The sequence below is a fragment of the Triticum aestivum genome, chromosome 1D (assembly GCF_018294505.1).
Source record: "Triticum aestivum cultivar Chinese Spring chromosome 1D, IWGSC CS RefSeq v2.1, whole genome shotgun sequence".
Taxonomy (NCBI): Eukaryota; Viridiplantae; Streptophyta; class Magnoliopsida; order Poales; family Poaceae; genus Triticum; species Triticum aestivum.
The window spans coordinates 117,424,159-117,451,035 of NC_057796.1; the positions used below are offsets into that span (position 1 = coordinate 117,424,159).

Consider the following 26,877-nt stretch of genomic DNA (forward strand, 5'->3'; position numbering starts at 1 on the left):
GGTTTGAGCCTAGCTTCACGAATGATGTGTCGTCTCCAGTGATGACGACATCGCCGCCTTCGCATTAGCACGCCACGACCGCCACACACGGTCAGCACCTCCACCCCCGTTGCAACACTACTTGTCTCTGGTAGTATCGCGCAGCTTTGCCGGTTGCAGGAGCGGAGATCCCTTGTCCCAGCATCTTGCAGCAACTGGGTGCGGCGCGGTCGGCGGTTCCAACATGTGGTTACCGTGGTCCCAACATTGATCGATGTCGGTTCCAGCATGTGGTTAGCGCGGTCCCAGCATCTTGCAGCAGCTGGGTGCGGCGCGGTCGCTCGTGGTCCCAACATTGATCGACACCGGTTCCAGCATGTGGTTACCGCGGTACCAGCATTCACCTATGTCAGTTCCAGCACGAGCTGACTGGGGTCGCAACATCCATCAATGCCGGTTCTAGGACGTGGTGACCATAGTCCCATCATTCGTCAACGTCGGTTCTAGCACAGCTGACCGCGATCGTAGCATTAGAGCATGGTTAATAGTATAGCCAGCTGTTGGCTATAAGCCAGTGCCATGTCATCTACAACCCATCTTATAGCCAACATGTACAATAATGGATCAAAAGAGTGTACTACTTTTTTATTATGTGGCCCACATTTCATTCTCACAAAGTGCCTAGGAGCATGTGCTAGAGCTGGCTCTTCACGAAGAGCCCGCTTACCTTCTCTCTTCTTGTCTTTCCTTCAACTAAACAAAAATATACTAGTTTATTTCTTATAGCCCGCTGACTCGGCTCTATTGTACTTGCTCTTAGTCGCAGAGGTTCCAGCATTATGGTTGCCCCGCGGGTGCAACTTTGTCGCAGCATGACAACCTAGCAGCAACACTGACCATAGCAAAAGCACGAAACCACACCAGCACCAAATCGTGTGCGAAGCCGATGACGCATCATCACTCCGCTTCGCAGAAGTACTTGGACCTGCCCGAGGCCGGCCCTTTGCAACACATGTGGCGGTGTTTCGCAACATCAGCGGCGGCCCTCCATGGCGACGGCGGGTGCCTCTCGCACCGAGCGGCCATAGGCGGAAGAGGTTTAGCGGAAGTGGCTACAACGGGTCTTAGATATGACAAGAATGAGAAGCCTGAGCGCATGAAATAAAAATGAAGCGGATACCTGTGCGTGAAAGAGATAGGAGGGGATGGACGGTCCGTAGAATGGAGCGAATACCTGCGCGTGAAAGAGATAGGAGAGGGGATAGACGGTCCATGGCCCCAACACGAGGACGCTCGTCGTGCACGAGGCAGCTGGCGAAACCTGAGACCGGTCGGCCGGTTTGAATCACTTCCCATAAAATTAGAGGAGCCGCGTCCCCATTCCAGTTAATCACAACGGTGTACAAACATAATACGTCAATTGGCAGTTGGCAGCTGGGCGCTAGAATCATGGCAGCGGACGCTACCTAGGCGCAAAGAGCGGCACCGGCCGCTTGTTCCTTTTCTCCCTCGTAAAAGATGGGTTCGCTGTTTAATTAGTGATCGATTAGCACCGGCTGTTAGCGCCTGGCGTTGGGAGGTCAAGCGCTTATGTATTCTCGAATTTAATAGCATTTTTTTTCTCTATAAGCGTCTCCCGTTGGAGATGCCCTAACTAGACTGCCCCTATCCCCTCCCATTTCTTGCCTTATGCACAACACCACATACGTAGCAACACTCGCGCACCCACACAAATTCCCCATTTCTCCCCTGCAGCGACTGGCACTTGCTGTGCCCAGTTTCCTCGACGTGTCTTCGGCCCCAAAAAATCATCCGTACGTTCACTTACGAGCTGCCGCATTTTTTGCACCCTCCGTCAGGAGATTCATGCCAGTAAAAAGGTCTTTGTTGAACAATCTCCTCTCGTAGTCAGGGCCGTGTAGGAGCAAAAGAAGAGATCCGGGAGAACTGTCTCGTCATCTGGACAGAGTTCAGCTGCCAAAACAAACACACGAAATGTCAAGTTTCGGCACAAGGTTATTTCACAGGGCGAAAAACCAACGCGTGGATGGGGGTCGGAGCCGGTACCCGTATCAGCCGCTCGTCACGGAAGCTTGGAGCCCTGTGCTTCAATTCTCCACGGTGAGTCGTGAACTCCTCCATCACCTCGGCAGTATATTCAGAGGGATCTTCAATGCCTCGTGTGATGGATTCGCCATCGCCCTGGGCAAGGGAACCAAATGAAATCCTAGCAGCAGCGACATGCTAAACCGCACATGAGACTAAAAGATGTACTAGTAAATGCAACCGGGAGTGACAGAAACCCATACCTCTGGTATCGATGGATCACGGTGCACCCCCTCGCATTCTTCGTACTCGGACGCATCCAGCTCCCACAGGTGGCGTGTGTCAAAGAATTTCGGGAGCAGATGCTCCCTGATGATGACGAGGAAGAAGAAGAGGAGCGGGAACAGGATTCCCGCCACCGGTATCCATGTCATCCCCCAGACGATCAACAGATAAATCAGCTGGAAAAGGGTGAAGGCCAATATCTGGTTGAAAGGCACCGACTCCAAGAAGGACGCATGGGCGCCTTCAAGAACCCTGTCCAAAATTAGAACAGATGAATATTCACCCCAACTCCCGGTTTTCCTGAATGAACCGAATGAGACCAAAATGCATAAGGCTGCTTTGCATATGATGGAAAGAAATGAACAGACAAAAGAGTCGCCAATAGAGCGTACTTGTAGCGCCGCCGAGGGGCGATGAACAGAAGTTGTAAGCGCTCCCCGAACTGGTTCCCAGGCAGGCTGTCGATGGACATATAGCCGAAGTACCCCCACAGGACTGATGTGGGTATCTTCTGAATGACCGGCACAACTCCAATGCAACCCGCGACCAGCAGGGACTGAAGCAGATTGCTTACTCTCTGCTCATTCACCCGTACAGGCAAGTAAGCTTCCAGATGTTTTTCAGGGTCAAATACCTCAGGCGCAGTCACTGCCCCATTCCCCTCTGTGATTTTTTCCCCCTCTGTGATAACGGCGTCTTTCAATTCCTTGAGCTCTTTGTGAGCAGAGTCCTCCTGTGCGACGTTAAAGATATATAGTTTTAAGTAACAAAGCTGAGATCATATGATTCTTACATGCATGTTTTGGCGAGTGACTACTTACGTTGCCTTTGTCATCCATTTTAATGAAAACTTCTTGCATCTTGCCGTAAACTTCTGAGCTGCTAGCATTGTTCATCATGCCTTCCTTGGCGGTTCGGACCATCTGTTTGCGGAGCGCCTAATTTGAGCCAAGAGGGACGGCAGATGAGCAAGGTGAAACTGAATAGCTAATTGAAAAGCCAAGAAGACCACAAACTACCAACCTGCCTCCTGAGGACAGCAAGACTTCGCGTGTGCATGGGGGCCTGGGGAAGTACTCCATTAGATGGAGGAATGCCAAGAAGGCCACAAATCAACACCTGCGTAGCATTTCTATACCATGAGAACAGTAAACAATTCTCCACATGTTGCCTAATTTATAACAGTTTTTCTATTTTCTGTAAGCAGTTGGAATTCACAGATAAGATCTTCAGAATTCTATTAGGACTGACATCCATAATGCCAGAAGAAGATAGAATAATAGATCATACCGAAAAGCTCAGGACCAAAATGTCGTAATGGTATGCTGATGGGTTTTTCAAATTGAACTCCTTCTGCTGAGCCATCTGTGAGGCTACACTATGGTCAAAGAAATAGAGCCCCGCAACCATCATAGCAGGCACAATCGCCAAAAGTATGTAGGCTAGAGGGACAGAAAATAACTCCTGCATGTTCATCACCACCCATCAGGATTATGAGTTCACATATGTGACATATCTACTGTTTGATCCTGGATCCAAGTAAAATGCCTTATTACCTTAGCTACCGTCCAATGTTGCAGTGACTTGGGTTCCCAAGGAAGTGGGGTGAACAACCTCCTAGGAACACCTGAAGGTATCTTGGTGGGCAACGAATATGACAACGCGGTCCACAGTATCACCATAAGTGGAACACCATAGTCAGCAATCACGTTCCTTAGCCATCCTGAAAGTTTTACCTGAAGCATTAATAGTTTGTACGTGGAGACGATTGGTTGATCAAATGTCCTACATGGAGAAATATGACAAACCAGCTCCGTAGAGCGATGACCTTGCACTTCTGCTCTTTAACGCAGTATAGAGCAGTCCCATTGAAAAGATAATTCCAAGCAGACCATTAATATATACCCATTGGAATTGGTATATGGGTAGGCTCTGATCTTTACCCTCAGGCACACTGAATTCACTCAACATTCCCTGCGGAAAACAGGCTATGTAGTGAGTAAGCGTCTACCAGAATGCTCCCTTTACTCCAAAATATATAGTGCTTTGAACAAGACACAATCTTCAATAAGAAAAACTCTGGCAATCTATTTTTATGGTTATATATTAATTATCGTGTAATTTTATTATTTCGAGAGCACTTTTCCGCTTTCATGTTTCTAACAGATACATTTTTTTTAAGTAACAGATACAATCGTACTATTTTCATATATCTAACATGAATAGTTTTGAGGTAAAAGCAGCTGCCGATGCAATTGGATGCTCGCTTTTGCCTAACCGAAGCAGTAGCTGATCCTAGTTCGGTTTATGGCTCACTGGCTCTGACCCAATTCAGTTTCGTTTTGTATGATCATAAATATTAGCAGCCAAAGTCGAGAAAGATGGACCACCCAACTCCTAAAATATCATATATCTCTAATCATTGGTGCAGTACACAGTAACATTTAGCAAATTTTATACCTTGATAGCTTCTTGCATGAACAGGATTGTGATCAACATTCCAAACAATTCTCCCGCAAATCTTGTAAATCTATTCAAAGCAGCTGCGGCATTAAACATTGCCATGAGGAACAACATGACCGCAGTCCAGATGCAAACCCTATCAGTGGATAAAAATGGAAAACAATGAAATAAATATAGAGGTACCATTTAGCGTAACTGAAAGACAATCACAAGAAGTAATTCTTATTTATTTATCATCCCTTACCATCCAGCCCATGCCAGGAATAATCGTTCTCCAAGGTTTGGCTGATTTTTGGCAAAATTGTACAGGTATGTGTACATTATAATCGTTGGTTCTGCAACTCCCACAATCAGCAGTGGTTGTCCGCCCAGTACAGAATGTATGATGCCACATATAGCAGTTGATGCCAACGTCTCAACTGTCGTTAGCGTACCATCTGAAACATGACAAAAACTTATTTTCATTTTTCAGTGCCTAAGAACAAGGATCCACGACTACATTCTCCTTATGTTTGTCAAGTGCCACATGGAAAGATAAAAGTGAAGGATGTAGCATATCATGACAGTATTTAGAAATGGGGAAAATGCTACTGACCTAAAGTTCTTGACAGTGCAAGGAAGAATAAACAAACCTGTATCTTTACTTAGTTGCTCCCCAAAGGCGATAACAGGTAGTGCAGATGCAAAGAAGATGTACAGAGTAGGTGCCAATATCCTGACAGTACGTAGGTTGCATTCAACACAGTCAACACAACTGGAAAATTTTGGTAAGTGTCGTAGATTTAAATAAGCATTGACTTGTTAGGTGCAGCAAACCTGAACCCAGAACTGAACCCATTGTGCCAATCTTGTTTGTAGCAAGATGCTCTTCCTCTAAAATCCTCAATCACTCCCTTAAATAGGGTTTTCTTAGGTTCCATCGCCTGAAAGGGGGACTAAAACATAATCAGATTTCGTGCGCGCAAAGGCATGGTGTACAGAGATGAGTCATATATTCCCTGTCTTAATTTTTATAAGACCTCCACAGATTTCTAGTTCAAGATATAATGTTTACCAACAGGGAAAAGATGTGGCTATACCAACAACTATTTCAACAATACTTAGGTTTGGCGGAAAAAAAGGTGGCACCTCTAGAGTCATATTTGAAACTACTTGTTCATGATCACAGTTTTGTGATTATGAACAACATCATGTAAAAATGAATTAAGACTAGAAGTTCTATTTTGGACGCCACGTCAAGTAAAACAGCATCTCGTAAAAATCAACTGAAGATGTCATGTTGTTCCCACACAAACAAAGCCAAGAGAATTTGCAAAGAAAACTGTGCATGAAGACAATGGACAGAGCTGCATTACCCCATAAAATGTTGCTTCATAACTTGAGATTTCGTCTGTGAAAGAATACGATAGCTAGCACGTGAAGCATCAGCCAAAGGAAATAGCAAGGTTGGCCCAATTTGGCTTGCCTCTGTTTATTATGCTATATTTAGCACGCTGGATGGGCCAAATTTTGACTGGTCATTAACCATTGAATGACAGCCTTTGGTATGCCCAGTATCCTTCATTTAACATGATGCTATATTTAGTTTAGTATTAGTGCTGAACACGGTAGGAGCACATTTTTTCTGTATGACTATCTTGACAGCTGAGATAGCCAAAAAGGGAGGGTTTTCAACTTTCAGGCAAACCAAAAAAGAAAAAAAGGGTAATTAAAGCAGACCATTTGGACCAGCTGAATTAGGCAAACGCAAGCATCCTATCGACCGACAGACATTTGAAACTAGCCCCAAAGGCTGGGGTCAAATATGATGTGATAATAGGCCATAACAAAGGGAAGCAAACGCCATACATGGATGAATATGATAGCACAAGCATATGGATGACCATGCTATGCTTAACAAAATCAATCAAGCTGCCAGATCTCCTCTGTACGCAAGCTTCACGCACCGCAATCGTGAAGAGAAGTTGAAGCAAGCTCCAAATTCACATAAATAAAAAGCGGGTAAAAATCATGCATGTTTGGGGCCATGTTAATAACAACCAAAAGTAGTGAAATGACGCTACAATTTTGCAGGGGATTGCATATTTGCATCCATGCGACAAAGCTGCAAGTAATTAGAACGCTTCAAACAGAAGTGCTAGAAGATGGCCAAAGAAATGTTACAGAGATAGAGAGAAATTCACCCTACGCGCTCATTGCTACTGCTGCAGATGAACAAATTGGCGAAGAATCGCATTCTTCCAAAAAAAAACATGTACAGCATCAAATTCAAGAGCAACAAACAAACAAAAAAAACGGACGCGCCAAATTTGACATATCCGCATGGCTGCACCCAGCAAACCCAAGCAACCAATCCGTGGAGGAACTTTCGAGGTGAGGGGGATTGAGGCATTGGAACGGAGCGGAGCCTTACCAGCAGCGGCGTACCAGGTCGAGGCGGGGTGGGGGAGGCGAGGCGAAGCGTGGCGCAGGAGATGCGCCGTAGTGCAACGGCAATGCCGCCTCCACCGGCGACGCAGGGTGCGAAACCCGGCATCGGCAGGAGGAGGAGGCGAGCTGGGGCCGGGCGGGGTTGCAGCCTTCTTTCCTTCCCACCCATTTCCTCTGCAATGGCCGCCTATTTGTAGACCATCGATCCATCGGGGGAGAGAAGATCAGTGTGCGCGCGCCTGGCCCCCGATTTCCCTCTCTGTCACGTGGGCCCGATGAAAATAGTAAACGTGGTGCCAGGACTGCGTGGGGCCGAGGTGTCACCGGCGCACGGCTCTTGCGGGTTTGAATGGAGGAGCATCGCGGCCGTCCGTTCGAGCCGATGGTACGATCTGCGTGCCGGTGCTCGCCACGCATGTCAGGCAGCAGGACAGCTGTCCCCGATCTGGTCCACATCGTCCTCTCGCCTGCTCTGAGCCTGATCGAGCACGTTCGCTCCAAGCACCGGATGGGCAACTCGCACGCGGGGGCTAGCAGACCCGATGATGCCGTGACGACGTTTCCGCCGTTTGGTTCGGCCTCGGCCAACCCGATCGAAACTTGATGCACGTTTCCCTTCCAGACTTGGACGAGACGTACGCGAGGGATGCACCCACCAGCTGGCCTATCGAGACATGGCAATCAGGGAAATGGGGCGATTGCTGCCATTACGAGCGTACGGGGTGCTTGCCTTCTCGCAGCCATGTCATACTCAGTGTGACCTGTACAATGGGAGCATGGTTTTATCAAGAACTGCACGCGTGCTTCGTGTGGAATGAGGTGCAACTATACATACATGCATGCATGCTAACATCGATCCGTAGCCCGTTGTGTAACCTCATACCACTAGCCTGGGCTGAATTCGGTACCGTAACAATAGCAATCACATCCCGACTGAAACAAGCAGAAATATCCACGCTGCTTGATTCAGTATAATATCAAATTGGCACCGCAAGTTGGTTTAGGATTTAGCTACCAGTAAACATCACGTGGATGGAGCCCATGGGAGATGGGACACAAATCTGACTACATCACCTTGGGGAAAACCTCACAAGTACTAATCAACATTGCTCATGCCATAATATATTCATTCCTGCAAGTCTACATACAATTCGGCAAAAGGAAGGCATACATCCAAGTGGACGAGGCATGTTAGGAAACGGAAAAGATTAACCTGCCATGGCAATCATTTAAAACAGAACCTCGCCGCAATACTTGCATGTCTGGAAGGTTGACTACGCTGATACCGACAAGTAAAAACAATATTAGAAATCATTCAAAACACAACAAAAATGGCATCGCTTCATATAGCTCAAGTAAGCTACCAAGACACTGTTTTGGTCCTTCAGAGAGGAAATGCAGAAGCTTTGCGACTTGATGCATTGATAGAAGCACGCACAACCCTCTGAGTAAGCGCCCCCATGAACATGACTACAAAAAGAAATGCACCCATTGTGCTGTCAAAAATAAAGAAAATTCATGAGGCCGGAACGAAAAGACGCAAATCAGAACTCAAACTCGAGGCACTCACATCCTTGTTTGTGAACTGGATAGGTCAAGGTCGGTCACGGCTTTACTGGTCAAGGCCCACTGCCTAACCAAACCCTAGCTCGCAGGAGTAAATGTGTGCTAGAGCGTCCGGAAGGGTGAGACGGAGATTGCTGGCCTTTGCTGCTATACCCTGTAAAAACAAGGGGTGACTACAAGCATGGTGGCAAGTGGCAACATAAGGAGATTGTGAGGGCTGGCAGAGCCAAGTCCTAGATCATTGAGTTCTCGTTGGTTTAAGTTACATGCAGCACATGCGGGTGGAGATTGTTAGGGAGGAGGGTGGAGCAAGGAAGGTTTGAGATTTCAGGCTCAATAAATCTTGATATCGCTTGTACATTTTTAATGGAGTGGTCCATCACATGGTTCCCAACATTCCATGTTTCCACTGAATGTGGTTTCGATGTGATAATCTTAAGAGGAAAAAAACAACATCATAGAACCTATTTTTAAGTACTCAGAGGACCATAATATCACAGTGCAACATTTGGCTACCGTACAACATTTACATCTACTTAGAGCAATAAAATATGACCTTGAGACAAAGAAACCATTCATCTGAACATAATAAGCAAATAATTGTACCTGCCACTTTTCTCTGTCTTCTATAAAGAGCTCCATGTAGAGTAACCCCAACACCTGATGCTATATGCACTCTACCTATTGTAGATAGAGAAGAATACACATAGCAATCCCAGCACCTCGCTAATCAAATTTCATCTGAACCAGATAACAAGAATCCTGCCAGCACAAATGATTTAGGATACTCCTTTTGAAATTGCAATAGCATGCTAATAGGAAAATTATTTAAAATACCAATACCTTCAAACAAGATAATAAAGATGAAAAATATATTGATTTCAAAACTTCATGGTCATCTGAGTCCTATTAAGAGTCATGTGTCTGCTACACAAATTACCGGAAAGACCCAGACACCCAGCAAGATTACACTCACAAAAGACAGGTGCAGTAAAAGCACGTGTTTGAGTTACATTCGAATCCCACCTGTGCAGCATGTTGCTGATTACAAAGCTTGCAGAAAACAGGAAGTTAAAGTAGTGCGGATATAATAGAAACAGGATTCATAGATTAAAAAGTGAAGCCAATATGTTGTATCACAGCAAGGTTCCAACTGGCCTAGACCAAATGTACGTACTGGTATGCCCGCACATGCATTAAGCTGCTTATGCTTTTGTCATTGCTTCGCAGAAAAAGGGCTAGCAGGACCTTATTGCCTTGGGAGCCATTTGGTATTTATTTATATTTGTGACTACCCCTCTTTAAATTAGCAAGGTGGTACATATCTCGACTTACGTCCCATGCTACTGACCAGCCACACTTGGGCAGAATTTCAACCAGGCAAGGCTAAGGTGTCACAGTTGTGGAAAATAGAATAGACGACAGGGGAAATTCAGCATCTAGTAACTAAAATATTTGTAACGTAGATATGTATGACAGAACTTGTATAAAATTCAAAGAGACGATGATACCAATGTCCAAGAGAATTATGATATCAGCTATAAATATTTCTTGCTAGATCTTACTACTACTTTACAACACCAGAGACAAAAGTAACACCATTTATGTAAATCAATGTAATTTCACTTCAATACCCACTACAAAAATCTTTCTATGTTGTCAACTAAGTCTGGCAATCTTTCCAGAACTCACCAGTTAGACTTCATCTGTCGAGTGGCAGTGTGGAATATGTTAACATGAACAGGCATGTGGCCATCTTTGTACCATGTACAGAGTGTTATAAAAGCCAGACACAACATGTGTCAGTATCTTTAGTAATGTCGACTCTTCATTCATGTCTGTTGGAAGGAGGGAAATAATTAAAAGAAGAAATACGTTCCTGAAATGTGAGATGTATAACTTAAAGAAAACCTGAGTAAAAGATGAGGGAGTTCTACTTTGTGCAAAGTTTGGATAAAAAGACCAACTCGAATCGCATAGTGTGCTAGAGGAGGCGTTGTTCATAATAGTTTGGGAGGTATACCAAACATTATAGGATATTTCAGCTGCCAAAATATATATTAAAAAATTGGCACAATTGTCAGACTAAGCGCTTTACATCATAAAGTATTGGTTCCAAGTAGCAACAGGTAACCTACAGTTAAATATACGATCCTAAAATAAATAAATGTATCAATGAAAATCACTAGAGGTGTGTCTTACTTGAGAATCGGGGTGCAAATGGCTACCCTTTTGGTATTCTCTGGCCCTCTTTAGTTCAACCAAATGAACTGAACTTTTAAAAGTCACATCACTTTGAAAATTTAATTCATTTGGTTGAACAAACGAGGGTCAGAGGGTACCCCGAGGATCAGAAATTTGCATCCCTACCTGAGAACCAGGCAGAAAAACGAATATAACTACTCCTATATGTTACTCAATTATAATGTGCTACAAAGAAAATATTTGTTTAGGCATAAGAACTTTCGTTTTCCCTCAAAAGGGACAAATTTTCTTATTAATTAGCACATTATGTCTGATTTTTATGGTACAGGCAACATTTCTGAGAAGTGAGAACACATAATAAAATATGGTTAGAGGAAAATCTAGTGATGATTGTTTGGAACAAAGATCAATGGGAGCCATTGATAATTACACAGCACAACAATTTGGCATGCAACACTTATAGATTCAGATTCCGAAATCTCAAATGCTAATTGCAATGGTTAGAACAAAGTTGCAAGTTCAGTGTAAAATATACTATTGTTATTCATCCGCAAGTATTCAGCAGTGGGAACAACATTAATCCATCTAAATTGAATCACCAGAAGAACAGAAAGAAAGAGTACGCTACCTTCAATTATTGTCGGCTTTCCTAGATACACAAGGGTTCAGTTCACTGCTTGCCCAACATCGTATCTAGAACAAAGTTAAGCTTAAACATATCTGTGTCGTGACAATAACCAGCCCTACAGAATATTCTGATTGTGAGGTCAAATATAGAATTATCAGGGATAAAACCTTTTTCTTCCATTCCCTTGAATATGTGAATAGTCTCCCAGATCTTGCCATTGTGAGCAAGCCTGTTTGTAAGGACAGCAAAAAGATCCCTTGACAGTCCAATCTCAAGCGATTCTAGAAAGTAACTAGTGGCTGTATCAAAAAATCCATCTCTGCATAATCCATCAACGATTATAGTGTAGGTAACTTCATCTGGAGCAATCCTCACTGCTGTCATGTCAAATATTAGGTCCTTCACCTCAATGAGCTTTCGACTGTAGTAAAAAACAAAATAAATGAGTGTATTGTATGTCACGACATTTGCAGCAAAACCTTGGTTACTTGCGAGGCTCTTGGCTATGGAGAACTTTCGGCGAAAGCAAAGACTACGAATGACAATGTTGAACGTCCTCGTGTTTGGCATGACACCTCTCTTGATCATGTCTGTCAACAACTTTAGAACACCCATCCAATGTCCCATTTCACCTAACCTGCTCATCACAGTGTTGTATGCAACAACACCAGCATAGCATTTCAATGATGTGTTCCTCTCCAGCAAGCATACGGCATCATGAATCCTCTTGTCATGGCTAAGGCAATTCAGAAGAATACTCAAAGTGAAATCTGTGGGATCCAGCCCTTCGCCTAGCATAACATCCAACTGCTCAAGTGCTTCCTTAGCCATACCTTTCTTGCAGAGACCATTCATAAATGTGTTGTAGGTGACAGTACTTGGTTTCCAATCCTTGGTTCTACTATCCATTAAAACCTGCCTGACTTCGTCAAATCTGGCAGCATCACACAAAGCCCTGATCAGAACATTGTAGGTGACTACATTGGGAGGACAACCAGCACTTTCCATCGTGGACATCAGCTCCTTGGCCTCGTCGACACGACCTTCACGGCAATACCCCTGCACAATGGGCGTGTAAGTTTGCACCATGGGACGGCACCCCACTTCCAGCATCCACTCGAGCACGCCCCATGCCTCGCTCACTCTCCCCACACGGCACAGCCCCGTGACAAGCGTGGAGTAGGTGCCCACGTCAGCTTCCACCCCGAGCTCTTGTAACCGGATGATCACCTGGTACGCGAGGTCAAACCGCGCAGATCTCCACGAATGCAGCTTGACAAGGATGTTGAGGGACGATGCATTGGGCGCCACCCCTGTTGCAAGCATTTCGTCGAACGCGTTGTGGGCCTCCTCCACGCGGCCAGCTTCTGCGAGCGCGTTGACGAGAGTGTTGTAGCAGAGCACACTGGGCGGCGAGGCACCACCCGGGCCGGTTCTGGAAGCCCTGAGCTCGGTGAAGAGGGCGAGCACCTGGTCGACTTCGCCCGCACGCGCCAGGGCCTTCATGGCCACGTTGCAGTCGCGCTCCAGCTGCCACCACCGCGGCCTCTGCTGATGCTGCGGAGGAGGGCGGGTTTCTCCCGACGTGGGTGGAGGCGGGAGGGGCTTGGCGTCGTCAGAGTCGTCGGAGGAGGGGCAAGTGGGAAAGGGGGGTGCGGTGAGGACCGCAACGGAGGCGGAGGAGGCCATGCGCCCGCGCAGGAGGAGCCGAGCGGTGGGGAGGGCGGTGGCGAGCGCGATGGTCGCCAACGGAGGGGTTCACCGGCAGGCGCCGTGGCGGCGGGGGTGGCGGCGCACGGAGGAGAGAGACCGAGGAGAGACTGATTTGGGATGGGGCAGCTGGGCTGAAACGGCGGCGGGGAAGCGCTGTAACCCTTTTGGGCATGCCAAAGGCGGGGTTTTGGGTGGGGTTTTGGCGACGTGGGCCGGAGCTGCAAGCAACCGGAATATATATGTTTCAGCTCAGTGCGTTACAGAAGGAGAGCCTTCGCTCAAGGCCATCGCAAATGGGACAGCCCACACTGCCCATGACCGGCTGTTGTTTTTTAGGAGCTAGACTAGATATTTTAAAAATTATTAAAAATAGAAATATACTTGTGTAGTGTCAAAAACGCTCTTATATTATGGGACGGAGCGTTTTTGACACTTGTGTAGTGTCAAAAACGCTCTTATATTATGGGACGGAGGGAGTATATTTTAGAAAAAAAAATCAGTATATGCTATACATAAAATTTCAATGTATATTAAAAAATGTTCAGTGTGTATTATAAAAATGTTCAACATATAATTAAAAAATCACCATATATATTAAGAAAATGTTCAATTTATATCAAAAAAGTTCATCATATATAAAAAATCAATGTTTATTTAAAAATGTTCAATGTATGTACTAAAAAAGTTCGGCATGTACTTGATAAATGTTAACCATATATTGTGAAAATTGTAAAAGATAAAAAATGTGGAAAAAAATTCAGAAGAAAAACCAAATCTGGAAAATGAAAGGAAAACTAAAAAAGATAAAAACCTAAGAAAAAACACGAAACAGAAAACAGAAACCAAATAACCACGCACATGAAAAAAAATGTTCGCGCACGTAAAATGAGAGATAGGATGAGAAGGACTAATGAGAGAAACAAAAAAATATAGCCTTGTGGATAAAGATCGGCCAAACCCATGTTGGCTGAGCACCGAAATAGCCTTGTTTGTGTTGAGCGTGTAAGATGTCTGGTTTAGGGAACAAAACCGGCCCAGTCAAAGAGTTGAGGGACCAAAAATGGACTTTTCTCTAGAGGTTATTTTACTTGAATAGTCCGCATTTGTTTCAGAAATGTTAATTACCGATAATATCATCTTGGCCTTTGGATGCTTACACTTTATGAAAACTAACAAGGCTAAGAAGCACATAAGTTGTGCCCTAAAAATTGACATGATGAAAGTATATGATAGAGTGGAAGAAGATTGTTAGAAGGGAGAGAGGGAGATTGGTGGAATCGTTCATTGTATTGCTTGAGCCTCGTGGGCGTATATATAGGAGTACAAAGATCAACTTGGAGTACAAGACAAGGCAGGACCGAATCCTAGTCTATCCTATACTTCCTAATAATCAATATACTCAACATCCCCCCGCAATCACAACGGTAGCGACGCTGACGGTGAGACTGGAGAAGAATCCGAAGGCAAGCCGACGGACACCCCCCACAGTCGTAACGGTCGACGCATCGCGGAGTCGTGGCTGGAGTGGAAACCGATGAGGTTGCTCAAGCAAGGCGGTAGCCCTTTGTGCCGTTTGTCGAGGTAGCCGAGAGCGTGGGTGGTGGACCCGTGGTCGAGGTAGCCGTGCGAAGAATGTCGTGGTCGATGTCGAGTCGGGGTAGTCGGTGTCGAGGAAGTCGCCATGGAGTCGCGGCGCAAGGAGGCGCCAAGTTAGTGATGGGCGCAGTGGTGTCGAAGTAGTGGTGCGCCAGGAAGAAGATGACGTTGACGACGCGTCGCGGCGGGTTTGCCAAGCCCGGGGACATCGTAGACGAAGGCACACACGATGTTGCCAGCACCGGGCATGCGTAGACGGACGAAGACGACTTGACGAAGTGCCGCACCAGGCTAGCCAGGCCCGGGGACACGTCGTGGACGAAGGCACGCATCGGTGTTGCCAGCACCGGGAATGCATAGACGAGGGACCTGCACGAGCTGTATGCCATGTCGAAGAAGTCGGAGGGGCCAGCAAAGAAGAACTCGACGACGGTTGCGGCGTCAATCGGCGCGGACCGATGTCGCCCGCGGTTGTCGGAGTAGACGAAGTGGTCGGAGTAGATGACGGCGACGCTGGCGATGGGCTGGTGCTGGACGAAGACGAAGGAGGTGGACGGGCGGCGGCGGCGGCTACAGAGGTAGCAGCGGCAGCGGCCGAAGAGGAGCGGCGGCGGCGGCTTGGTTAAGAGCGCGGCGGTGCTCGAAGTAGGCGAGGAACCCGACAGCGTGACGAAGACCGGCGCGGACGGTGGCGTTCCCGCACCAAGGGAGGTGGCGCGGCGCATACCACGAGAGGTCGACGCGCAGGGACGGCGATGGACCACGGGCCGCGGCGCTACGGCCCGAAGGGGTGACGTAGCGGCGGCGGGCGGGTCGAGGCGACGGCGGAAGACCTCGGGGCGGTCGCAGGGACCGCGGGCCGCGGCGCTACAGCTCGAAGGGGCGGCACAGCAACGGAACCCAGGTCGGTGCAACCGCGGGAACGACTCAGGGCGACGGTGTAGACCGCATGCCACGCTCGCTACGGCCCACGGGGCGACGCAGCGGCGGCACAAGGGTCGGTGCAGCCACGAGACAGCCTGGAGCGGACGGCCTCGGGGCGGCGGGGGACCGCGGGCCGCGGCACTACGGCCCGAAGGGGCGACGCAGCGGTGACGCGGGTCGGTGTAGCCGGAAGAAGAACCACGGGGGCGATGGCAGTGCGGTCCGATGGGACGACACAGTGAAAGCCCGTTGCTCGATCGGTGGAGGGCGCGATATAGTCGAAGACGATCTTCATAGGACCTGCGAACCGACGCGCAGACGGCTAATCTGACCGGAGACGTGGCGGACGAGATCAACAAGCCACGGGCCGGACGTGACACAAGCGTCACGCAGTGCGCTGGAAAACTGCACCGGACGTGTGCATGCATGCAAGCATAGCACTCCATGAGACGCAACAACGCGCGAACAGCCAGACACGCACAAGATGCTCAAGTGCCATGGGCCACGTGAGTGCGCCGCTGGATCAAACCGTGCGGCCAAGTAACCCACGCCTCGCGGCGCGGATCGACGGGCCTGCGGACGGCCGCACGCCCGCACCTGATGCAACGCCCAATGTGAATATTCGGACATGTTGGTGCGGTCGATCTTGGTGGCTGATGAAGATTTCGGTGGAGCAGATACACGTTGTAGACGACGAACGGCAGCGGGCGACGCAAGCCGATCTGAGATCGGAAAACAAAAAAAGAACCGCCGATCAAGACGACCAACGAGAGAAAGAAAAACTCCGATCAATGGATCGGGAAAAAGACTCTCTAGGGCAGCCGGTCAATGAGATCGGCGGACGAACCCTAGGTATGGGCAGCCCCCAGCGGCGATCATGGAGACTGACCGCCCCGATGGCGGCGCAGAGCGGAAGCGGCGGGCGGTGGCTAGGGTTTGGATCGATTAGTCTGATACCATGTTAGAAAGGAGAGAGGGAGATTGGTGGAATCGTTCATTGTATTGCTTGAGCCTTGTGGGCGTATACATAGAAGTACAAAGATCAACTTGAAGTACAAGACAAGGCAGGACCGAATTCTAGTCTATCCTATACTTCCTAATAATTAATATACTCAACAAAGATTATTTGGAAGCTATTATGGGGAAGTTCGGTTTTAGCCTTGTTTGGATTTCGTTGGTGATGTGTGTGGACAAACCGTATCTTTTTTAGTTCTATTCAATGGAAAACTGTTTGGGAATTTTAAACCGACCAGAGGTGATCATATATCTCTGTATCTATTTTTGTTAGCAACAGAGGATTTGTCTTCGTCTTTTGAAAGAAAGTGGGAGGACTTCAAAGATGATTGGTGTGAAAGTTGCACCAAGTGCACCAAATTGGGCCATTTATTATTTGTCGATGGTAGCCTATTTTGTCTGATACGGCCAGGGCGAATGTGAGTGTTCCCAATGTTCTTGAAACTTTTCCACATGTCAATGGTTTAGAGGCCAGAGATGTTTACGTAGCAAAATACATTAGATTTGATGAGAACTACGAGGAAATACATTAGATTTGATGAGAACTACGAGGAGGAGGTTGCAACTCTAGCTGAAGATACGTGCATGCATGTTGATGCCTTGCATGGCTCAGGTTCAAATCAAGAAAAGAAGGGTCAGCTGGATGTATGCATGTCGGTTAGCCAGAGAAACAAATCACAAGACTCCCACACGTACAAATACTATTTTGGAGGGCTCAGTTTGCATGCTATTGGTGTACCTCAAGATTCCTATTTTTTATTAGATGATCAAGGAGTTAAGGGAAAGGGTGCAGATTTAGTATTTCTGTTCTTGCCACGCAAAGAGATGTTCGTGGAAGGTGCACGCAGAACGTGGGATGCATGGAGTCTATTAACCTTGAAGGAAATTGGCTAGGGCCCACCTACCATGCAAGCAGAAAATATGGCGCACCCAATTCTACGGAGACAATCGGTTTGTTAGTTATAGAGATAGAAGTAAATAAATTGCCGAGATGTAATAGGCAAGTATTTTTTTAGTTTTAGCAGAGTCCAGATTTCTTTCAACCGATTGCTTTCCTTTTTATTTTATGCGTGAGTTTGGTTACTTAACAGCCAAGTTTTAGGAGGCCGGCTAATATATAAAGCTAGGTGCACCGTTGTAAAAGGGAGGTTATGATTTATGAATATACACGATGTGTGCTTAGGGTAAATATCCGTATCGAGTTTTGGGGGAAGCTGTTTAAAAATCCCTAAGTTTTGGAGGAAGCTTTAGAAAACCTCCGTGTTGCGATTTCTCTTCGTGGAAATTGTTTTGCGCGTGAGTACCATCGTCAAGATTGGTTTTCTTGTGCTGGACCGTAAGGTTCAATCCCACTACTTCTCGTACATCGCGTGCGCGGGCGAGAGGCTACTACTGTTGAAGGTGGAGTGTCGTGAAAGATCGGGCCGCAACAACGGATCGGATCTCGCCACGAGGTCCGGTCTATATCATTGTCTGAAGGCCAATGCACACGCATCACATGAGAAAGTGGCAGCTCGAATTGTATTGCAGTTCGTTGGGGCAAAAAAATAAAATTAAATAAGGCGTCAATCTTCTTCAACGAAAGGGTGTTCTCATGAGCCGGAGACGTCAAGTGCCTGAATCCTTAAGGTAGTGTATTATCTCAATGGAGATTTCTTGACCGCACACGTGGGTTCACACCCATCACGATTTTGGTGATCTATTTTGCAAGGCCGCGACGTGTTACAACAAGGATTGGTCAAAAGGATCCGTAATGGACAAACAACTCCTAAGGATGTTTGTATTAAAAAAGCATGTTAAACTATATAGAGGTCAACGATAAAAGTCATGTTTGTATTAAAAGATGTTTGCAGACACCTTTTTGTGGATTTCCTTGTTTCTACAACAAAACGAGGAAGTTCAAATAAAAAATGAGCAGTTCGATGTTTAAAAAATTGAAATTTACTTTAATAATTATTTGTTTAGAGGATGAGCTCATGTGAAAATAAAATTAAAGTTCATTAAATAACAATATACTTAAAAATGAACAGTCAAAGTTGAAGAGGAAAACCCGAAAAACTCTTGGTACAAAAATACGAGAGTTTTGGAACAAAAAATTGAAAAAAAAAATCACAATGTAAAGTTCCTTAATTTATGTAGTTTAACATGAACATGGAGATAAGTTGAGCAAAATTTTCAGAAAATAGACAAAAACTTAAAGATTCATGAAAAACTTCATAATTTCATGAGACAAAGAAGACAGAAGTTCATGGTAGTAACAACGATAAGTTCAGAAAATATTTGATAACATTAATAAAAAAATCCCAAGAAAGTTCTAGTTATAACAGAGAGAGGTTCAACACTTTAGTGCTTCGCATACAAAACCGGAGCCTTTTCAAGAGAAATCTCAAAAAGATTCGTGGGAATACAATATGGAAGTTCATTTGTAAAATCCAAGAAAGTACAAGGAAGAAAATAAATAAAATAAAACTAAGAAAATTACCCAAAAAATCATGCATTTCACGTAAGTAAACCTCGAAAATTCAGACATGTTGAAACCAAAAGTTTGGCAGAGAAAACACTAAAAGGTTTGCTTTTGGAAGTTCACATGCTCATCTTAGGACAGTTTAAAATATCTAGTCGAAGAAGTCCAGTGTTCATTTGGGAGTTCAGAAAACAAAGTAAATGACACTTGTTTTTTTTACATTTTGAAAACTTATCTTAAACGATAATGAATTAAAAAACACTTTACATGAAAAGGTTCCTCCTATTCAATAGCTTCCCAACGGCATCTTATATGCTTCATTCCGACAAAGTATTCAAAAGTTTAGTGTCTGATGTCCGGAACGTGTTTTACTCTATTCAAAACTGCTCTTACGACCATGGTGAATTTTAGAAAAATATTCAACACGAAAAAGTTGCTCCTTTCCAATAGCTTTCCAACGGTATCTAATTTTCCAAAATTTGATAACAGTTGAGCAGTCACGGAAAAAATCAGAGTGTCGCTCAGAGGTAAAACACCTAGTAGTTCAAAAGCCACACAAAGTGCATTTCAAAAATGAGAAAAGGAGTAAAAAACTGAAACCACAAAGGTTTTTTGCTAGAAGTTCCGGTGCTTTCCCTAGGACAATTGAAAAAATTTAATTGGAGAAGTCCATTGTTCATTTGGAACTTAAAAGGGAACAGAAAAATTTGATGTCATTTTGACGTTTTTCAAAACTGCTATCGAACCGTGGCAAACTTGAAGAAATGATCTACATAAAAAAGTTGTTACTATTCATCATCTTTCCAATGGTATAGTATATGCTTCATTCCGACAAATGGTTTAAAAGTTCGGCGTATGTCATTTGAAACAAGTTTTACCGTATTCAAAGCTGCTCTTGAATTCAAAAATAAATATTCAACACGATTTTTTTGCCCCTTTCAACAACTTTTTAACGGTGTATTATTTTCTCAATCCCAATTAATAGTAGAGTAGTTACGAATTATAAACAACACTTGAAAACAGAGTGAAGTTAGGATAGAAGCACCCCGAAGTTTGAAGCGTGCATAGGGTGCATTTCGAACATTTCGTTTTCATGACAAAGACAACACACACAATCTCACCATAAAGAATTTGCATTGTTCTGAGTTTGTTCTGAAGGAAATATGCCCTAGAGGCAATAATAAAGTTGTTATTTATATTTCCTTATATCATGATAAATGTTTATTATTCATGCTAGAATTGTATTAACCGGAAACTTAGTACATGTGTGAATACATAGACAGACAGAGTGTCACTAGTATGCCTCTACTTGACTAGCTCGTTGAATCAAAGATGGTTAAGTTTCCTAGCCATAGACATGAGTTGTCATTTTATTAATGGGATCACATCATTAAAGAATGATGTGATTGACTTGACCCATTCCGTTAGCTTAGCACTTGATCGTTTAGTATGTTGCTATTGCTTTCTTCATGACTTATACATGTTCCTATGACTATGAGATTATGCAACTCCCGAATACCAGAGGAACACTTTGTGTGCTACCAAACGTCACAACGTACCTGGGTGATTATAAAGGTGCTCTACAGGTGTCTCCGATGGTACTTGTTGAGTTGGCATAGATCGAGATTAGGATTTGTCACTCCGATTGTCGGAGAGGTATCTCTGGGCCCTCTCGGTAATGCACATCACTATAAGCCTTGCAAGCAATGTGACTAATGAGTTAGTTGTGGGATGATGCATTACGGAATGAGTAAAGAGACTTGCCGGTAACGAGATTGAACTAGGTATTGAGATACCGACGATCGAATCTCGGGCAAGTAACATACCGATGACAAAGGGAACAACGTATGTTGTTATGCGGTTTGACCGATAAAGATCTTCATAGAATATGTAGGAACCAATATGAGCATCCAGGTTCCGCTATTGGTTATTGACCGGAGACGTGTCTCGGTCATGTCTACATAGTTCTCGAACCCGTATGGTCCGCACGCTTAACGTTCGATGACGATCGGTATTATGAGTTTATGTGTTTTGATGTACCGAAGATAGTTCGGAGTCCCGGATGTGATCACGGACATGATGAGGAGTCTCGAAATGGTCGAGACATAAAGATTGATATATTGGACAACTATATTCGGACACCGGAAGTGTTCCGGGGGTTACCGAATAATTATCAGAGTGCCGGGGGGTTATCGGAACCCCCGAGGGAACTAATGGGCCAACATGGGCCTTGTGGGAGAGAGAGGAGGGGGCCTTAGGGCTGCCCCCCCTTGGGAGTCCGAATTGGACAAGGAGGGGGGCGGCGCCCCCTCTTTCCCTCCCTCTCTCCCTCTCCTTCCTTTCCCCTTCCCCCTTCCTAGTTGGACTAGGAAAGGGGGAGTCCTACTCCTACTAGGAGGAGGACTCCCCCCTCTCCTTGGCGCGCCCTAGGCCGGCCGGCCTCCCCCTTGCTCCTTTATATACGGGGGCAGGGGGGCACCCTAGAACACACAAGTTGATTGTTTCCAGCCGTGTGCGGTGCCCCCTCCACCATAATCCACCTCGGTCATATCGCTGTGGTACTTAGGCGAAGCCCTGCGCCGATAACTTCTTCATCACCGTCATCACGCCGTCGTGCTGACGAAGCTCTCCCTCGACACTCTGCTGGATCGTGAGTTCGTGGGACGTCACCGAGCTGAACGTGTGCAGATCACGGAGGTGCCGTACTTTCGGTACTAGGATCGGTCGATCGTGAAGACGTACGACTACATCAACCGCGTTGTCATAACGCTTCCGCTTACGGTCTACGAGGGTACATGGACAACACTCTCCCCTCTCGTTGCTATGCATCACCATGATCTTGTGTGTGTGTAGGAATTTTTTTGAAATTATTACGTTCCCCAACAGTGGCATCCAAGCCAGGTTTATGCATAGATGTTATATGCACGAGTAGAACACAAGTGAGTTGTGGGCGATAATAGTCATACTGCTTACCAGCATGTCATACTTTGATTCGGCGGTATTGTTGGATGAAGCGGCCTGGACCGACATTACGCGTACGCTTACGCGAGACTGGTTCTACCGACGTGCTTCGCACACAGGTGGTTGGCAGGTGTCAGTTTCTCCAACTTTAGTTGAATCGAGTGTGGCTAGCCCGGTCCTTGTTGAAGGTTAAAACAACACATACTTGACGAAAAATCATTGTGGTTTTGATGCGTAGGTAAGAACGGTTCTTGCTCAGCCTGTAGCAGCCACGTAAAACTTGCAACAACAAAGTAGAGGACGTCTAACTTGTTTTTGCAGGGCATGTTGTGATGTGATATGGTCAAGACATGATGCTAAATTTTATTGTATGAGATGATCATGTTTTGTAACAAAGTTATCGGCAACTGGCAGGAGCCATATGGTTGTCGCTTTATTGTATGAAATGCAATCACCATGTAATTGCTTTACTTTATCACTAAGCGGTAAAGATAGTCGTAGAAGCAATAGTTGGCGAGACGACAACGATGCTACGATGGAGATCAAGGTGTCGTGCCGGTGACGATGGTGATCATGACGGTGCTTTGGAGATGGAGATCAAAGGCACAAGATGATGATGGCCAAATCATATTGTTGGATCACGGGTTCCGGCAAAACCCTCAAGATTCGAACACTGGGGTGCACGCGAAGATTTCCTCCCTACCGTTCCACGCCCTAGCTCGCTAAGATCTCGCGGACGAACTCGACGAACTCACAACACAAAGGACACAAGATTTATACTGGTTCGGGCCACCGTTGTGGTGTAATACCCTACTCCAGTGTGGTGGTGGTTGATACGTCTCCGTCGTATATACTTTTCCAAACACTTTTGCCCTTGTTTTGGACTCTAACTTGCATGATTTGAATGGAACTAACCCGGACTGACGTTGTTTTCAGCAGAATTGCCATGGTGTTATTTATGTGCAGAAACAAAAGTTCTCGGAATGACCTAAAACTCCACGGAACTTATTTTTGGAAAATATTAAAAATATTGGCGAAAGAATCAAGGCCAGGGGGCCCACCACCTGTCCACGAGGGTGGGGGCGCCTGCCCCCCTGGGCGCGCCCCCTACCTCGTGGGCCCCCTATTGCTCCACCGACCTCAACTCCAACTCCATATATTCGTGTTCGGAGAGAGAAAAATCAGAGAAAAGATTCATCGCGTTTTACGATACGGAGCCGCCGCCAAGCCCTAAACTCTCTCGGGAGGGCTGATTTGGAGTCCGTTCGGGGCTCCGGAGAGGGGAATCTGTCGTCGTCGTCATCATCAACCATCCTCCATCACCAATTTTATGATGCTCACCACCGTGCGTGAGTAATTCCATCATAGGCTTGCTGGACGGTGATGGGTTGGATGAGATTTATCATGTAATCGAGTTAGATTTGTTAGGGGTTGATCCCTAGTATCCACTATGTTCTGAGATTGATGTTGCTATGACTTTGCTATGCTTAATGCTTGTCATTAGGGCCCGAGTGCCATGATTTCAGATCTAAACCTATTATGTTTTCATGAATATATGTGAGTTCTTGATCCTATCTTGCAAGTCTATAGTCACCTACTATGTGTTATGATCCGGCAACTCCGAAGTGAAAATAATCGGGACCACTCCCGGTGATGACCGTAGTTTGAGGAGTTCATGTGTTCACTATGTGTTAATGCTTTGGTCCGGTACTCTATTAAAAGGAGGCCTTAATATCCCTTAGTTTCCATTAGGACCCCGCTGCCACGGGAGGGTAGGACAAAAGATGTCATGCAAGTTCTTTTCCATAAGCACGTATGACTATATTCGGAATACATGCCTACATTACATTGATGAATTGGAGCTAGTTCTGTGTCACCCTATGTTATGACTGTTACATGATGAACCGCATCCGGCATAATTCTCCATCACCGATCCAATGCCTACGAGCTTTTCACATATTGTCCTCCGCTTATTTACTTTTCCGTTGCTACTGTTACAATCATCACAAAACCCAAAAATATTACTTTTGCTACCGTTACCGTTACTTCCATACTACTTTGCTACTAAATACTTTGCTGCAGATACTAAGTTATCCAGGTGTGGTTGAATTGACAACTCAGCTGCTAATACTTGAGAATATTCTTTGGCTCCCCTTGTGTCGAATCAATAATTTTGGGTTGAATACTCTACCCTCGAAAACTGTTGCGATCCCCTATACTTGTGGGTTATCAAGACTATTTTCTGGCGCCGTTGCCGGGGAGCATAGCTCTATTCTTTGAGTCACTTGGGATTTATATCTGCTGGTCACTATGAAGAACTTGAAAGACAGGAAAACAACAATTTATCCCTCAACTACGAGGGGAGGTAAGGAACTGCCATCTAGCTCTGCACTTGATTCACCTTCTATTTTAAGTAAGCTTGCGACACCTAAACCTGCTTCTGCTATTAATTCTGATATGTCGCATGTTATTGACGATGCCACTTCTGCTATGCTTGATACTTATGATGAAACTACTTCTATGCTTGATACTATTGTGCCACTTGGTGAATTTCTTGATGAACAACTTGCTAGGGCTAGAGAGAATGAAATTATTGAAACTGATAATATTGATGATAGTGATGATGAAGGCTCTCCCAATAAATATGAATTGCCTGTTGTGCCTGAGGGCTATGTTATGGATGAAGAAACTAAAAGAGACTTTCTTGCTTGCAATGATAGAAGTGATCTTAAGAAATTATTAGCTAAGCTTAAACAAAAAACTCTGAATGCTAGAATGAAATATGATCCTGCTTATGCTACTTCACCTATCTTTGTTACTGATAAGGATTATGAATTCTCCATTGATCCTGATATAATTACTTTGGTTGAATCTAGTCCTTTCTACGGTTATGAATCTGAAACTGTTGTGGCACATCTTACTAAACTGAATGATATAGCCACCATGTTCACTAATGATGAGAGAACTCGCTACTTTTATATCCTTAAAATATTTCCGTTCTCATTAAAGGGTGATGCTAAGATATGGTTTAATTCTCTTGATCCTGGTTGTGTGCGTAGTCCCCAGGATATGATTTATTACTTCTCTGCTAAATATTTCCCCGCTCATAAGAAACAAGCTGCTTTAAGGGAAATATATAATTTCGTGCAAATTGAAGAAGAGAGTCTCCCACAAGCTTGGGGGAGGCTTCTCTAATTACTTAATGCTTTGCCTGATCATCCTCTTAAGAAAAATGAAATACTTGATATCTTTTATAATGGACTAACCGATGCTTCCAGAGATTACCTGGATAGTTGTGCTGGTTCTGTTTTCAAGGAAAGAACACCGGATGAAGCTGAAATTCTATTGAATAATATGTTGACCAATGAAAATAATTGGACACTTCCTGAGCCAATTCCTGAGCCTATTCCTAAACCAACTCCGAAGAAGAGGGGTGTTCTATTTCTCAGTCCTGAAGATATGCAAGAGGCAAAGAAAACTATGAAAGAAAAGGGTATAAAAGCTGAAGATGTTAAGAATTTACCTCCTATTGAAGAAATACATGGTCTTAATTTACCGCCTGTTGAAGAAACATATGATCTTAATCCATCACCTATTGAAGAAACTCATGGTCTTGATAACCCGACACAGGTAGTAAAGGTAAATTCTCTCTATAGATTTGATGAAAGTGATATTCCTCACTATAAGTCTGCTAGACAGTGCTTAGATGAGTTTGACAATTTTATTATTAAACAAGAAAATTTTAATGCTTATTTTGGTAGACAATTAAAACAAAATGCTTATATGATTGAACACTTGGGTGATTATATGTCTAGAGTTAAAGGTGAACTTAAACTATTAGTAAACATGCTTCTATGGTTACCACTCAAGTAGAACAAGTACTTAAAGCTCAGAATGATTTGCTCAATGAAATGAACAATAAGAATAATGACTATGCTGTCAGAGTGGCTACTAGAACCGGTAAAATGACTCAGGAACCTTTGTATCCTGAAGGCCACCCTAAGAGAATTGAGCAAGATTCTCAAAGAAATAATATAGATGCACCTAGTCCTTCTAAAAAGAAGAAAAAGAAAAATGATAGGACTTTGCATGCTCCTAGTGAACCTGTTGTTGACACACCTGAGAATCCAAACGATATTTCTATTTCTGATGCTGAAACACAATCTGGTAATGAACATGAAACTAGTGAAAATTTAATGATAATGTTCATGTTGATGCTCAACCTAGTAATGATAATGATGTAGAAATTGAACCTGCTGTTGATCTTGATAACCCAGAATCAAAGAATGAACGTTATGATAAGAGAGACTTTGTTGCTAGGAAACACGGTAAAGAAAGAGAACCATGGGTTCAGAAACCCATGCCTTTTCCTCCCAAACCATCCAAGAAAAAGGATGATGAGGATTTTGAGCGCTTTGCTGAAATGATTAGACCTATCTTTTTGCGTATGCGATTAACTGATATGCTCAAAATGAATCCTTATGCTAAGTACATGAAAGAAATTGTTACAAATAAAAGAAAGATACCGGAAGCTGAAATTTCCACCATGCTTGCTAATTATACTTTTAAGGGTGGAATACCTAAGAAACTTGGAGATCCAGGA

At 44.8% G+C, this 26,877-nt stretch overlaps 2 protein-coding genes across 8 annotated transcripts; both read right to left on the minus strand.

The window, feature by feature from the left end:
- Nucleotides 1-1,334: 1,334 nt before the first annotated feature.
- Nucleotides 1,335-7,395, minus strand: LOC123180684 (boron transporter 4). 5 transcript variants are annotated; one of them, XM_044592794.1, is made up of 14 exons: nucleotides 7,187-7,395; nucleotides 5,590-5,708; nucleotides 5,406-5,488; nucleotides 5,018-5,210; nucleotides 4,771-4,909; nucleotides 4,119-4,284; nucleotides 3,867-4,033; nucleotides 3,601-3,774; nucleotides 3,334-3,429; nucleotides 3,132-3,248; nucleotides 2,703-3,043; nucleotides 2,289-2,562; nucleotides 2,047-2,181; nucleotides 1,335-1,953 (listed from the first exon to the last, which is right to left on the minus strand). In XM_044592794.1, the coding sequence occupies exons 1-14, from the start codon at nucleotides 7,370-7,372 to the stop codon at nucleotides 1,888-1,890; spliced, it is 2,256 nt and encodes a 751-aa protein (XP_044448729.1). In that variant the 5' UTR covers nucleotides 7,373-7,395; the 3' UTR covers nucleotides 1,335-1,887. The 5 variants fall into 5 exon arrangements, with proteins under 5 accessions (XP_044448729.1, XP_044448726.1, XP_044448727.1 ...); XM_044592791.1 differs by having other exon boundaries at nucleotides 2,289-2,610; XM_044592792.1 differs by having other exon boundaries at nucleotides 2,289-2,610; nucleotides 5,590-5,696; nucleotides 7,187-7,387.
- A 905-nt stretch (nucleotides 7,396-8,300) lies between these two features.
- Nucleotides 8,301-13,487, minus strand: LOC123180685 (pentatricopeptide repeat-containing protein At1g09900). 3 transcript variants are annotated; one of them, XR_006491188.1, is made up of 6 exons: nucleotides 11,603-13,487; nucleotides 10,462-10,607; nucleotides 9,613-9,822; nucleotides 9,376-9,531; nucleotides 8,774-8,923; nucleotides 8,301-8,673 (listed from the first exon to the last, which is right to left on the minus strand). XR_006491188.1 is itself a non-coding variant. In XM_044592797.1 (2 exons), exon 1 carries the CDS (start codon nucleotides 13,289-13,291, stop codon nucleotides 11,645-11,647), a length of 1,647 nt encoding a protein of 548 aa, XP_044448732.1. In that variant the 5' UTR covers nucleotides 13,292-13,487; the 3' UTR covers nucleotides 10,241-10,607; nucleotides 11,603-11,644. The 3 variants fall into 3 exon arrangements, 1 of the variants encoding a protein (XP_044448732.1); XR_006491187.1 differs by lacking the exon at nucleotides 9,613-9,822; XM_044592797.1 differs by lacking the exons at nucleotides 8,301-8,673; nucleotides 8,774-8,923; nucleotides 9,376-9,531; nucleotides 9,613-9,822 and having other exon boundaries at nucleotides 10,241-10,607.
- Nucleotides 13,488-26,877: the final 13,390 nt, after the last annotated feature.